This window comes from Pungitius pungitius, chromosome 11 (genome assembly GCF_949316345.1).
Source record: "Pungitius pungitius chromosome 11, fPunPun2.1, whole genome shotgun sequence".
NCBI classification, from domain to species: Eukaryota; Metazoa; Chordata; class Actinopteri; order Perciformes; family Gasterosteidae; genus Pungitius; species Pungitius pungitius.
Genome location: NC_084910.1, coordinates 13,417,928 through 13,433,222, shown reverse-complemented (window position 1 = coordinate 13,433,222; position 15,295 = coordinate 13,417,928). Strand labels below are relative to the sequence as shown.

Below are 15,295 nucleotides of genomic sequence, written 5' to 3'. Positions count from 1 at the left end.
AATCTTTTATGTTTCCTCTGTAGGCAACCAGCCATCAGAGCAAATCAGTAATGAAGTACTTATAAAGAGCAACAGAAAAGAATAAATATCCAAGCAATTGAGGCATTTCCCTGAAGCACTGAAGTTTTTCTTAAAATCCTAACTCTGACATTCAGTTGTTACTTTTGTTTATAAAGGCCTTCAGCTGCGACTGGGACCTGAGCGGATGTGACAGCTGGAGGTGGATGAGATGCCGGTAGGTGATCAGCTCTGACACTGTTAGTATCTGAAAACAGAGCACAAAGACAATTTTGCCGACAAATCTCAAGTCCCCCAGTCTCTTTTATTCTTCCTTAAACACAAACACTAGACAGCCCACGCAACAACAACACATGGGCAAAGTAGCGCTGCCTGTCAGCGCATGGCGTGATAGTATGCCACAATGTCAGAGTAATGTTCAGGGCAGCGTGATTGGGGAGTGTGAGAGGAATGTGAGGGGCAGATGAGTGACAGCGCAAACATAAACATGAACACACACACACACATATAGTTCAGCATGAAAAAGCCCACATAGGTGATGCAAGGCTTTTTTCTTACCGCTCCAGTTCCTTATAGACATCATCTTCTCCTCTTGGCTTCAAATCCTGGCACAAAGAAAGTGGGGAGGGAGTAAGGGAAGGAGTGAGTGAAGAGGAGGAGAAAGAGAGGAGAAAGAGAGATCCGAATGGTTGTGGGGGCCCGATTTATGTCCCTCTCTAATGAGATTGATTTGTTAACAACTAATGTTGCAGTGACAGTTGATAGACAATGGGTTTATCTGAGAGAGCGCTGACCGATTGGAATAGAGGACTTCAAATGTGAGACACGACAAATCAGCTGACAGGGAAGATGCATTGGAGAGACTGAGAGTCTGTGTGTATTGTTGGATGCGCGTGCCACATCTCCTCACAAACACACATGTGCACCTCGCCTTTGTGTGTGTGCGCGAGGGACAACGCAATAACTCACCATGTAGACTGAGCCCTGGGGAGGAGCCTGCTGGGAAGGGAGGAGAGCGGAGAAAACAGGTTTAATGAACAACAAGTGAGAGAGAGGGAGGGATAATGAAAATCACAGGAAAAACAGTGGCAAAGAAGAAAAGCGAAAAAAAAAAAGAAGTGCACAATAGAGACACGGGAGGAGAGGGCAAAAAAAAGAGTAAGAGTGCTTAGTACCATATGGGAGGAGTGGGAGACAGAAATATAAGGGGAAAATGAAAAGGAAAATGTATCATTTTGTTATTGAATTCATCACCTGTCTGATATCGTCAGGATTCTCATAGACGTTCTCAACTTCACGCGAGTAGACAGACAGAGACTGCTCAATACCTGAGTATAGAGAGATGGTTATCGATATAGTGTCTCTCAAACACACACACACACACACACACACACACACACACACACACACACACACACACACACACACACAGACACTTAAATGCACAGGGAGGGGAGGGAAGGAGGTAGTGGCAGATTCATTACAACAACCCCAGAGGATGTCACGGCCCACATCACTCAGTGGCAGCCGACAGGGGCCAAAAGAAGGACAGAACACGGAAAGCTGTCAAAAAAAAAAAAAAAACGCCCGGAAGACTCACCGCGATCAGAAATCCTTTTCTGTCTCCATAGCAACACAAAGACAGCTGCTGCAACCAGGGGCACCAGGAGTAATAAAGCAGAGAGAGAAGGGAGCAGGGAGGGGGTGGTCACACTGACACCCTCGACTAAAAGACAGGAGAAAAAGTTAGAGACAGAAAAAAGCCACAATTTTTTTTTAGAACAGTAATAAAAAACTTGTAGAGCTAAGAGCGTGTGGGGTTGAATGATATGGAGAGAAGTTATTGCTGTTTGTTCTGAAGTTTGCCCTTTTGTTCCAGTCAAGAGGGGGGAGGGGGGGGGGGGCAACCTTTTCCTTCACCTAAAAACTCCACGCTATAAATTTAAAAGGACATGTTGTGGTTGAGATTTCCCAAACATTTTTCAGTCACAGACAACGGGCACGGTGGAAAAAGGCGATGAAATCTGTCTCGTCTGTAACAGCTGAGCACTCATCGATCTGACAGACCCTCAGTCTGGACAACAAACACTGTCAAAATGACTACGTAGAAGAAAAAACACCAATATCAAAGACATCACATGCTGAATACTTCCACACCGAGTAGTTTGATTTGGCATTCTTTGCTAATCTATTCCCTATCTCAGCATCAAAGCATGTCCATTGTCATGTATGTAGCAATGGTAAAGCTTGGAGAGTTTTTTCTCCAGGCATCAGATTTGGGAAACAAACTGCCTGCAGGCACACTGACAAATAAATGTAAATAGTCTTTCAGCCAAACCCTGCCTGTGCACCATCGTAAAAAAAAAACTGTGAATAGAAGGCGTAGGCCAGATTATCGCAAACATTACATAAGCACCAGTCAAATTCTGTTGGGAGAGCTTGTGCATGCCATCTAACTTGTCTGTTTTGTTTGCATAATGAGGATGGCATCAGTGTCGCAAAACACAGCCACGGAGTGAAGTGAGAAGCAAGAGGGAAGAACTCGCTTCTGCAGGCTGCTGTAATCTAATCCAATGTGTTGCTCTGCTCCCTGCAGAACAACCAAAACTTTTTATCGAATAATCTTTTGCTAAACAATTTGCTCAGTGTCTGTCTGTGGTGTTTGTCGGTATCTGATGGAAAGAAACTGGGCATCTGACATCTCATATTTGTATATATATATCTCATGTTTGATATAAGCATTGGCCCACGGCCTTCACATCGGTCCTGGTGTCACAGCTCTCAGGCGGCATCAACATGATCAATCTTTATGTGCTGTGTGAGGTGTAATTGATTGGTGAGTGTGTGTAGAGGATGTTAATAGAATACTCTGGTGAGGGGTGACCCGAAGATTGACCTGCTTAGTTCTCCACGCCAGCTTTAAGGTATGAATTATGGTAATTGAGTGCAGTGAAGTGAAGCATTAACGCTCCCTGTTTCTCACTAGCACGTCTCTTCTTCTCTTTTCCTGTTCCTTTTTACACCTTTTTCTCACCTCTTCATTTCCTTCTCTATTTCATCTAAAATGAGTTAGGGGGGTGAGTTATATCAGTGCGATTGCAGAGCAAGGTGGCTCGTAGAAGGCAGAGCGAAGAACTGCTTGAACGCTTCGCAAATGATGGGCCATCTCAGGATAGCAAATGATTTCAGAACATCCCTGACATTTGAAGTATTTTATGTGCTTCAAAGCACAATGATTGCTTCCATTTTGCATTCTCTGAACTTTGCCACCAGTAAAAATGAATTTTATTATAAGGAGTCGCTATACTTTTATGAGGCTTAGAGCACATAAGACATGACTAAATCGTATATTTCAGTAATGATGATGTAGTTTGCTTCTAGCATAAATCATCCTGGATGTCTTGTTAACCAAAACAGCTATTAATAAATGTTTAACGGTCATCACTTGTTATCATACCATTCATAGGTAACCAAGAACTCTTGAGCTCCCTTGCAGCCTGTCAATTCTTTTCCACTGTGTATATGCAGGTCTTCCAACATTCCTATTATTTGAACGTCTCTTCTTCTTTTCTCAGGATGAATTTCTTATTACACTGGACAAATGTCACATAACATATTTATTTATGATCTTGCCTTTCCAATCAGCTAAAACCATGCTTCCTCTCTATTTCCTCCACTGCCATTTACTCTTATAGGAGTACCATCAGTGTGCATCATGATGAGCTCTGGGCTCCTAAACCCAAAGTGATGTATTGGGGTAACGGGGAGTGAATTCATTTCTGCTCAGGGATCCATTCAACTGTCACATCCTCCTGTGCTACCCCACAGCGACCAATACAATAAGCCTGAATAATTTAGTTTATGTGGGGCTAGATGTCCTAAGGTCCTGTCTTCTTAAAAGCGCATATCAACTGGTGGAGAGTTTTATGTTCTATAGAGGCTGAGCACAGTATTAAATTGTGGTGGATTTCTATGACATATGGGCTTATAAATGCACATTAGTTATTCCTTCTGGATATTATCTGTGAATCACAATGCCATGGAAGTCTTGACTTGTGCCCTTTTTATTCACATTAAGAAAGCGTAACATATGGTATTTGCCAGGAGCTTTTTCCTCCATAAACCGTGGGCTGTTCAGCAGATGGATTGACCTGAGGTTGGCTTGAATTCGCTGTAGAACACTTCACGGACCACATATCCGTGAATCTAACACATTCACGGTTCATTATCTCCACTGAGTTGACAGGAGGTCTGCCAGAACTCCAATGCGATTAAAATATTTTAGTGTTGTGAAAGAAAATTAGAAAACAGACCAGTCTTTGTTAAACCCTACCATCCCTCCCAGGTTCATGGGGCATTTGGACCACTTGCGTTGCAAAGGCAGTCTGCCCATTCTCCAGCTGTATGGTGCAGGTGTAGTTCCCGGCAGTGTCGGAGGTGATGGGTAAAGGCAGAATGATGCTGCCGGGGCTGTTGCCGATCAAGGACAGCTGACGACTCTTGTTCTGGTATTTCCAATTGGCTCTTTTGACCTGGGGCGGCTCTGAGTAGAGGCACACCAATTCCAGCTTGGAGGAGGATTGGCGGGTTTTAACTGTGAAAGGAAGGCGAGGGGGAGGAGAGAAGAGTGTGGGAGGATAAGGGAGAGAGAATGTTACAGATGCATGAAAGAAATGAAAAGAAATCGAAGATTCCATGAGTACGTCAAAAAGACAAGAGGGAACAGAAGGGAGAGAGGCAGGGTGAGAAAGTGAGTTAAAATGTAGTGTGTGAATATATATACAAGGCCAAAGACAGAAAGAGAGTAATGGGGTGAAGGGAAAAGGATATGAAAAACAAAGAACAATTCAGAAGGGGGCAAAATAATATCTATTCAAGTGATTAGCTGCTAATGCATTGGTCGACTGTGACTGATGCTTTGTGTCTCGTCAAACTGAATTGAGAATCCATCTGGGGGGTGTAATCAAGCTTCACAGACACCCCCCCCTCCCCCCCCCCACACACATACACATAAAACATGCACATTTCAGCCTTGATTAGTGTGATCAGTGTGGGCCACATACAGCCTTGGTGGGAGGGCTGCAGGTATAATCATACATAATGATACTTATAATGAGGTGAGGTAAAAATATATGCGTCACATGATTAGTGCGTGAGTGGATGTGGATGTGTGTGTGTGTGTGTGTGTGTGTGTGCATGAGGGATGCAGATATGAAGCAGGGTGACAGTGACGCATTGACCGGTCACGTCTGGGCAGCTGTGATGGATGCCAGTGAGACTGTGATTAGTAAAGTCTTCCAAGGCCGCCATGACACGGCTCAGCTTTGGATGAGTATGTATGTGTGTGTTGGCTTTGCATGTATGGGTGCAACTGTATTCTGCATATTTTTAGTTGCTTGAAAACCTCAGGAGCTCCTATAACAATCAACAGGTGTTCTGCTGAATTTTCTTTATCTTTAAATAAATAAATCAGGAAAATGATGCAACGTTATATTGTGGTGGCGGGCGTGGTTTCGGCTCGGCTGTAGGGGGGAGAGAGGGGGAGTGGCTCGGGGAACAGTGCCAGGTGGAAACTATGACAATCAGCTGGCGGTGATCGATGTGTGTGTGCTCTCCTCTCCATATACTCAGTAAGCGAGAGAGGAGAGAGGAACAACGAGCGAGCTGGACGCTGGCGTGTTTTCCTGATGGAAATACAGCATTATATGCCACGACCCTGGTGTTGAGTCGTGTTTGTCCGGAGCCCGAACCACCCACACCCCTTACATATATCCATGACTTAAATTGTCTTTGTAGTTCCTTCACAGCACAATACACTGGGTGCTGGTGAGAACTCACTATCTTGCTTAAGGACAAATTAGCAGAGCTTTGGTTTCTTGAAACATGGGTCCTTTCACTAAACCATCAATTTTACCCTCTGACAATTTTTTTTCCCTGACTGAAAGTTTTTCAGATTTAAGGCGTTATGTGACATTTATTAAGTCTACCTGTGCCCTCGGTACGGAGCTGGAGCCAGGATTTGATTTATCTTACTGCTATTTAATTATGTCTCATTTGTTTAACAGAAACAAAAAAAAGTTGTGGCTAAGGGGAGTTACATGCTGTGATAAGAGGTTGCCTTGAGTCTTCCCATCACTGTTAGGTTGCCAGGCAACGAGAAGAGGGGTGGTGTACCAGCATTTCTGTAACTTTCAGAAACTCACAATTTTGTGATAAGCTTGCTGCGTTGAGGTGAGAGAGCTGCAAGGGCTTGAACTTGAGGTGCTCTAAATCTATATTTTTTTCATATTTGGCACAACTGTATCTTTACTTATTTCACTTTTCATTCAAACAACAATTCAACACTATGATTGGCTTATAGAAGAGACTGCCTGAAAATAATCAACAACCCCATCGCAAAATAATATGATGTCAAAATAAAAGATGCCCGGCTCCCCCTGGCTGCATATCAAAGTGACCTTGGGCAAGTCACTTAAACCCAAGTTGTTCCACAGCCCACTGGTTGTAATGCGTAGGATGAGTGAAATACAAAGGTCATCTTTGTGTATGTATTTGTATGCCTATGGCTGTTCAGTTGAGGTTGAATGTCACTCACTCATGTTTAGTGCTTCCTGTTCTTGTTTTGTATCACTTCATGTCCCGCCCTAATTGGCTCCACCGGACTCTCGTTAGCTCTGCACTCAACAAACTTCACCTGTTCCTGCATCTCCATTACTCTCACTAGTTTTACCACCCCAGTTGCATTTGTTGCATGCTGTTAGGCCTTTAGATATGCTACAAATAAAGCACATTATTATTTGGGAGGGAAAGGGGGTTGGGGAAATGTGTTATGTGTGGGAGTAATGTGTTGCAGTCACCAAATCTTAACCCAATTAAAACGTTACCAAATGATGGTAATTTGTCATCCATGGGTTTACTTGACTCTTTCTTTACAGCTCATTTGCACATGTGTGTCCACTTTCATCTCTCCTAATACACCACCTTTGTGTCTTTCTGTCCCTCCTGACCCCGATCCGTACCTTTCAGCACGCTGAGCATGGTAATGCGGCTGGAGACAACGTCATCGAGGAACACTTCACATGAGTAGCGGCCGCTGTCTTTTAACTCAGGGATGAGAAGGAAGGCGAAGCTCCCAGACTCTGCATCGTAGGGTGGACCCGCGAGCTGGAGTCTCTTGTCAGGCTTTGCAAAAGAGGTAGAACCCCCCCAGCTGTCGTTCTTGTACACCAGCACAAAACCACTCTTGTCCGAACGTTGCCAGTACAGCCGGACGTAGTCGCCCCGGACACCAGGACAGGTCAGGAGAAACGGTGTCTGAGCCTGGGTGGCGGTGGAGATCTCCGTCTCTGCAGGCAAGTAGGGAAGAGAAAAGAGAAGCCATAGGGAGGAAGTATGAGACATGGAGGAAGATGGAGTAGAGATAGATATAAAGAGGAAGGGAGCGTGCAGACGAAAGGGAATTCAGGATGAAATGTGGACGGATAAAGACAGAGTAAACAGAATAGTGAGAGAGTGGGCGAATGGAGATAAAAAGAAAATCCTACTACAATAGGGATTATATGCTGAGAGTTACTTCTTGAGTTGGTCTTGCATTCTGCTCGGCCTGATTATCAAGCTGCTGACACATCACTTTCAAACGGCTTGTGTTTACAAAGTCACTCACCATATGTTATGTTGGATAATTTGGCCAGATTGTTTTCTATGGAGAGAAGAGAAGCAAGACAGAGGGGCAAAAAACAAATAATGAATAAAACATAAATGCAGCAACTATAATATTCACAGGAGGGCTAGCAGAATTTTAGTCAAGGTCTACAGTAGTCTTTTCAATCTTGGAACTGGTCTAAAGTAAATACTTTGAAGAACTGTAGCTACAGGATGCTTAAATAAATAATGCCGCTGCTGGAGTTTCTCGCTCTGATGCCCACTCATACATCAGAAGCAAACAGAAGTAACAATAAATGTTTTCAACTCCACAATGCTTTTGCTTTTCCTCCTCTCAAACCTGTCTCACCATCAATAATCACGTTCACGTTGAAGACAAAAGCCGTGTTGCTGGTGTTACCCCAGAGGCGCACCGTACACACGTAGTCCCCGCCTTCACCGAGTTTGACCAGTGGCACTTTGGCCACTGTGTCTGTATTTTGTGTTTTCACGCTCTTCATTGAAATGCCTCTGGGGGTTGCCCAGGTGATCTTGGTGATGGCATAGCTAGGATTAACCCTGGCAGTCAGCCGCAGAGTGCTAAGTTGAGGGATGGGTGCAGCGGGGGCAACAGTGACTGGAGATGAGGAGGCAGGAAATCAGGAGTAGAATTATTAGTGCATTGTCATTAACAATGAAGTGACACCTAAACAGCATTTTAGTGTTGCACCTGGTCATGGTTGTAAACTATCAACCCGTGTACTAATTGGTACCTAAGTTGTGGTGGATTAAAAGGTAAATAGCATATACACCAATCATTGTGAGTATAGTAATAGGAATACTCAAATAAAGTTACAGTAACCTCAGATCTGTACTACTACTGCACCAAATGTAAATTAAGTAACACAGTGGTCATTTCTTGTTTAGGTTGTAAATAACTTGCGAATTAAGCAAATAATAAGTTATGTTACATTTTACAAAAGTGTACATCAAGAGATTTAAAAGACTGCAAAATCATTAAATTATGAAACACCATGATGTGAATTAATATTTAAATTAATAAAAAGAGATGTTGATCTGCACTTATTTACTGTACAAACTAAAAAACATACATTCCTATGGGGAGCAAATCTTTCATGTGATTTTCCTACCTTTAAGCACGGCCAACAGGATAATCTTCTCCTTTTCTTTCCTCTCTCGTTGCTTTATCAAGCATGAATAGAGGCCGCTGTCCTTTGTCGTGGGAAGAAGAAACAAGGAGAAAACCCCCGTGTGTTGAAAGTTAGGGTCAATCAATTTCATGGAAGCCTTTGAGGCACCACCAGAGAACTTCTTGTTTTCGCTGGCTGATAGAACCAGTTTCCATTCATCCACACCAAGTGACTTCACCCTCCAGTTAATGGCCACGGCACCGCTCACTGACGTATCAGTGCAGACCAAGGTCGTGGGTACACCTTCTCTCACCACCATGGCATCTTCCCAGTCTGGGGGAGAAGGGACAATAACTCAAGCATTATAACTGTGTAATTTGAGATAAGTTGTAATGCAGAATATGTTTCTATGAAAAGTTATTTACCATTTTAATCATTCTTTCTATCCATAGTGGCTACAAAAAGGAAGATACTTGTTTTGCTGAAGCTAATATGGGGCCCAGGCAGTTAGTCAGGTTTAGGTATCCTCCAAAGTTAGTCTCTTTATGAACCAAATTTCCTCTTTTTTGTATCCCTGGGAAGCTTTTCTTTGCAGAGTGGTAACAGAATGATAGAAACAGAAATAGAGAACTTAGTTGAAGAAAGACTAACTTTGGAGGATTACCACTGGATCCATCTTACTGACCAAAGACAGAACAAAACCATTAGACATTAGCTTCAAATGCTTAAACATAATATTATTTACACAGAAAGTACTGCAGATTTACGTTTAACGGTAAATCATTTGGGGGTAAAAAGGAATCTTTTTGCAGTCAGTACTTGCTTGAAAAGAGTCAGTTATTCATTGTAAATGTTCCTGAACATTTGCAATGAACAACTGACTCTTTTCATGTGTTTCGTGTAAACCTTTTCTTTAAAGATGGTCGGCTTATAGCTGATAAATACGGTGGATACACTTCCATTCAAGTCACTCTGAAAACATTGGCTTAGAATTAGACTCCCTTTCCAGATCAGCTTAGCATCATTTCTAAAAATTACCAAATAAATTTCAGTATTTCGTACCTGTGATCCCAGCGTGAGAGGAATAAACCTCAGAGGTAGAAACAAGAATAATGGCGAGAAATACAGAATCCATCACCAATTGAAAGATGAGGAAAAAAAAGCGTCCTCACTGCACCAGCTTTTGAACACGGTGACCTTCTAAGTATGCACCATGAATTTATCCCTTTTTCTGCAATATTACTGGTGTCCCTGACTGACGTGTTAACGCTGCGCATCTCAACTCAACAGGATGTGGCCGACACTGGGATAATCAACAGGAAAAGACTGTCATTATTGCCATCATGTGTGTTCAAAGCTGATAAACCACATGTCCTGGCATTAACGTGAACCCACACATGAAGCCGTACTCAACAATGCAGGGTCTACAACGTTTCGAAACACTTCAGAACTGAATGTCTGAGGAATTAATTGCAGAACGTCTGACCTTAAGATCAAGTAGGTTGACAGGAATGAGCCTGTACTGGTGTGCATCACAACGTGTGTGTGTGTGTGTGTGTGAAACAGAGAAAACGATAAGAATAGCAGAATACGAGGGATTGAGGGAGATGAAAAAGCCAAGAATAAAGAGTTTGGGTTAGTGTGGGTGCACAGTAACCTCTAGGCTACATGTCTTTACATCCCATAAATGTCTTTAATTAAGCTAAAGGTATTATCAGCTCCTCTGAGCACTATTACAGATTTTTCCATAATTACCATTGGGTAAATGGGGGCGGTAAAGAGAGATAGCGAAAGGAAGGGAAAGGGAGAGAGCGCAGATATGTATTGCGGGTGTCTAATGACGGAAAGAGAAGAAAAAGAATTGGGAGCGCAGCGAGTAGGGAGACATGTGGAGTGAGAGGTGCTCAGACAGAATGATAAGAAGAAAAAAAAACAAGAAGAAGAGAAGTGCATTGCAAAGGAACAGTGACTGTGTGGCTTCAAATAAGCCTGCGGCTGCTGACACAGAGCAGACTGATCCTGTGGCCCCTCCTCTACGGGTAAATAATCACCATAAGCCTTGGCTCCGTCTGACGAATCCACTGCCAATGAGCTAATATCTGTTAACTACGCGCTTCATTATCACTGCTACAGACCCCCGGAGAGCACGAGGATGGAGGGCAGGATGAATAGCAGCGAGGAGTGAAGGACAAGTGGACAAAGGAAAATCAAATGACATGGGAAGAGGAAGAGGAGAAGGGGAGGAGGAACGATGGGGAACGAGAGAGAAAAGCGAAGTGCCAACGAAGGGACAGTGTAAGATGGCGAGGGAAAGTGATACAGTGTATAAGTAAAGTGGGTGGTAGCTGGAAAGTGAAACGTGTGAAGGTCGATTTGGTATGGTTATGAAAAATAGATGAGTATGGGATGGAAATGGAATGGAATCCTCTATTTGGTAGCCGTTTTCTATAAAGCGCCTTATTCTACAATGAATGCGTTTAAGTCAGTGGTGGCAACATTCGTAAGGGTGTTGTCAGCAGACTGTTCCTGGGAGCAAACTTTTCAGCAACACGGACATAAGGAGGCTACAATAACAGAATATGGCTATGCAAAGTACCATCGGCATTTAAAACCCACATCTGCTTTCTCCTTCTCTGGATTTACTGTGAGCATGGAGGGAAAAATAAAAGGAAGCCCCTCCTGTCTCCTCGAAGACATGAATCTCCAAAATAGGAACGTATCAGTACTGTTTTGTTTTTTTCTGGTGTGCAGAACATTGTTTGACCTCTGATCACTCCCAGCCTCTTCAGAAATACAGACTGACAGATAAGAGGGCGGCACTGGAGAGAAAAGAACAGAATGAACCCAGCAGAAGGATTTATTATTTTTTAAACTTTTTATTTTGCATTTTCAACGTAACGTAAGGGAAATAATTGACATTTTAAATAAACATAATACAAATAAAGTAAATAATCAAGACAGTTATATTAGTATCAATAGTTTAGCTAATAGCAAGTGCTAATCTCTATATACATGCCCATCTACACCAATAAATACATATGCGCCTACACAACCATCTACACCCACATACACACACCCCAACGTATATACTTTTACTCATACACTTAGCAATTGATTACAATCAAATTATATTTGCAGCAAATATATAAAATTAAATAAAAAGATTGGCATTCATATGAAAGCAGGATTTGTGTATTGGCTTTGCAATGGTATTCCTCCAGCTCAGTTGTGTTACCACAACCCCTCTCAGTTGTCCAAGCATTGAGGCTTGATGTATAACAGCTCCATCTTCTTATATATCTATACTTGAACTACTGGACAGCCCCAAAAGACATTCATTTCATTTTAAATTCCACTTTTCCTTGATGTTCCATGTATTTTGTGAATTGTCATCTGTGAACCTTCCATGTGGCAGACGTGGTTTTTAGTTGGAAAGCCTTTTTCTGCAATACTAATGGAATAGTCTTCTATTTTTTTCTGACTAACTGTCTGTCTATGGTTTGTAACATAGTGTCTAATTTGAAGTTAGTTATTTAATGGAAGTCGATATATCTCTTTCAGCTGGGAGAAGGATTTGAGTTCTGCTTTGTCAAATAATTGATTGATAGTTTCAAGACCTTTATCCGCCCATCTTCTAAATCCAATAAACCACATAGAGGAAGGAAATTCAATGTTGGCTACAAGTGTCATAGTCCTTGAGCGTGAGCTTGGTCCTTCAAGTGCTTTTTTAAAATATTATTTCCCAAATATTCAGCGTGTTCATTTAACAGATTCATTTTCACCGTCTCCGCTATACAAAACAACACGCTTTCCCAACATGACATGTCCTTTTTTATTTGTTTGATTAACTTATTGTAATTGGCATCAAACCACTGTCTGGGGCAAGGTGTAATATGAATTCCAAAATATTTAAACCAATAAAAGGAAATCAACTTATTATGCATGGGCCAAAATGCAGATATCATCATCGCCTCTGATTTGTTTTCATTCATTTTATACCCTGACACTGAGCCGTGTTTGTGCAGACACTGCATTTGTACAGCGATGGAGGGAAGCGTATTCTTCATCTAAAGCAAAATGTCATCTGCAAACAGAGTTATTTTATGGTCTGCGCCGGCTTCATCCACTATTCCTTGAATTTGTGTATTTTGCCGTATAGCTTCTGCTTCTTGTGAGCAGCACGATTTAAACTGTTGGGTTTATGAAGCTGTAATTACATTGGCTCTAAAACACTTGGGTGTAGGGATTAGACCTAAACCAGATAATGTCTTCGCTATGCACCCTGCCTCAGAGGAAAATAGGGCAAAGATGAATTGGATGTTATTTTGTTGGAAGGAAAAATTCTCACGAACAAGAGTCTGTAAATAAATATGCTAGAAGCTGTTTCCTCTTGATTTGATTTTGGTGACTGCCACTGGATTTGTGTTTTGGCGTCCATTAACGAATGTTTATTGATTCTGCCATCTGCTGCATCTGAGTATACTATATGAGCTCGTCTCAATCGTGTGTGTGTGTGTGTGTGTGTGTGTGTGTATGTATACAGCAGGGGGCGTAAGAATCCTCTGTTTCCACGCAGGACTAGCTCGCCACTACACCAGAACGGTGTGACTCTGATGTGAATTGAGGAGTAACTTCACGTGTATGTCGGGGGACGCTCTTCTGCGGATAGTATTTGTATTAGGCTAATTGCTAATGATGCAATCGCACTCATCGATCAAGATTACTTTTAGAAAAGACTGAGCTCAAATGACCGGAGGTGGCATTTGGAAAATATTAACTAGTAGAAATATTCCTGGATATAAATCAGGCTTATTGGATAAAGCTAAACCTTAGATGTCTACTATTTTACAATAAAAGCAACTTTTGGCGATTTCAACAAGTTGTCCCCGTATCTCTCTTCCTCCGAATTCCTCCTCCTCCTCCTCCTCCTGCCGTCGATGGTTCTAATTGGTTTTTCGGGCGGCAGCAAGCTGTGACGTCTCTCCGCCCGATGACGTCACACACAGACCTGGCCAGCCGCGCGCCTGGGAGGGAACTAGTTGTTGGAGTGGCGAGAGCGCGGCGGCACTTCATCACGTCCGGAGAGCACCAGCTGGAGGAAATATTCACCTGAGCGCCGCCACGACGAATTCACCAGGACTCCCATTGCTCTGTTTGAGGACACCCCGTCGGACTCCTGTGTGCTGTCCCGAAGACAAACAAGTTTATTTAGCCCTTTTTAAAACTATTAAAAAAAAAAGAACAATTGTGCCAGAGACGCCGCGTGCCTGGTTTCATTAAAAGGACCGTAAATCCACGGCGAGACGTGACTGCTCCAAAATGATCGGACTGCTCTGCTTGGTCGCGTCGATACTCGCTGCACCCGGTAAGAAATTAACACTTTTATGTATATAATTATTACAGAAAAAACTTTATGTAGTATGCTGCCGCTTGAATGCTGCCTACTTCCCGTTCATTTCTGCCCCGAGCTTTAATAATTCAAGAGGAGATGCGTTTAAACCGGACTCGCACCACCTGTCAGTGGGGGGGGTATTTGGCAGGTAATTTACTCCCTCGTTGTGCTGGCGGAGTTTATTCACCTTATTAACGCCTAAAAAAATGTCAAACGAATTTCCACCCCAGTCCTCCGATATAAAAGTTGATAACAACTATCGTTTTCCTCTTCCTCATTCTCTTGTCGTGAGAGGCGTCCGTATCGATTTTTTGACCCGAGTTTCGGTCGGTGACTCAACGTCATGTTTGCTTTCCCTAAGGTGTGTCTCTCTCTCTCTCTCTCTCTGTGGAGCAGCAAGGTGTTTATCCCAGCCGAATGTTTGATGTTGTTGTTCCAACTTCAGCACCGTTTCCATAAAGTCAACCCCTCACGGTTTTGGCCTTTTATCGAAAATTAAGTGGCATTCATTTTTTTTAACAATGGCGCAGGCCACTTTGCCTGCCTGGCAACCATTTTAAACAGGTACATTATTCACGTGTTTTCCATACACCTACAGTAGGTGTAGCCTACAGGTGCCCACTGTCACAGTGAGTAGACTCTCAAACCAGAGGAAATATCTCTGGCATGCACTTCATTACCATATGAATGCATGAAACCAGCTCAATGTTTCCTCCGCTCCTTTGCTGGGCCAGGCCATTTGTTTAGTGCAAAAATTGGGGCAAAGATGTAGGGCTAGATCTAACGCTCTGGCCCAGCATACATTTGCAGTAGTCTACAGTAATGTAGTTGATTGCGGGTTTTGTTTTTAATCGCGACTCATAAGCATACTCACTCTTGACTTATTCATGCGGTGGAGCTTTTTTTTCATCTTCATTTTACTGAGCATGAAGGGCTTTTAGGATGAAAAGTGAGGGAAAACAAAACAAAAGGTTTTACATATTTATGAGCGAGGGAAAAAGCGCAATGCTCAACTAGTAGAAGCTTTTAGTTTTCTTTCATTTACGTCAGCTTCCAGAGTCAACCTCTGACCCCATTTTGGATATGGGTAATA

The 15,295-nt window shown here is 42.7% G+C and overlaps 2 protein-coding genes across 2 annotated transcripts in view; one reads left to right on the top strand and one right to left on the bottom strand.

The window, feature by feature from the left end:
• Positions 1-140: 140 nt before the first annotated feature.
• g6fl (g6f-like) lies at positions 141-10,953 on the bottom strand. Its single transcript, XM_062565647.1, has 11 exons — positions 9,873-10,953; positions 8,811-9,143; positions 8,030-8,296; positions 7,682-7,717; positions 7,038-7,364; positions 4,352-4,612; positions 1,619-1,744; positions 1,273-1,346; positions 988-1,014; positions 577-623; positions 141-265 (listed from the first exon to the last, which is right to left on the bottom strand). The coding sequence occupies exons 1-11, from the start codon at positions 9,943-9,945 to the stop codon at positions 259-261; spliced, it is 1,578 nt and encodes a 525-aa protein (XP_062421631.1). The 5' UTR covers positions 9,946-10,953; the 3' UTR covers positions 141-258.
• A 2,636-nt stretch (positions 10,954-13,589) lies between these two features.
• The window catches only part of si:ch73-22o12.1 (nectin-2), a 49,931-nt gene continuing 48,225 nt past the window's right edge, over positions 13,590-15,295 (top strand). Inside the window, exon 1 of the mRNA XM_037453394.2 lies at positions 13,590-14,175. Coding sequence (XP_037309291.2) covers positions 14,130-14,175 — 46 coding nt within the window. The 5' untranslated portion in view covers positions 13,590-14,129. The remainder of the gene's footprint in view (positions 14,176-15,295) is intronic.

What these genes read in the sequence shown, in the direction of transcription:
- g6fl (XM_062565647.1), bottom strand. Translation starts at nt 9,945, where the DNA reads ATGGATTCTGTATTTCTCGCCATTATTCTTGTTTCTACCTCTGAGGTT. An exon ending in CCTGTTGGCCGTGCTTAAAG is followed by an intron (nt 8,297 to 8,810) that starts GTAGGAAAATCA and finishes CCTCATCTCCAG; the next exon opens with TCACTGTTGCCCCCGCTGCA. An exon ending in GAAAAGGATTTCTGATCGCG is followed by an intron (nt 1,347 to 1,618) that starts GTGAGTCTTCCG and finishes CTCTATACTCAG; the next exon opens with GTATTGAGCAGTCTCTGTCT.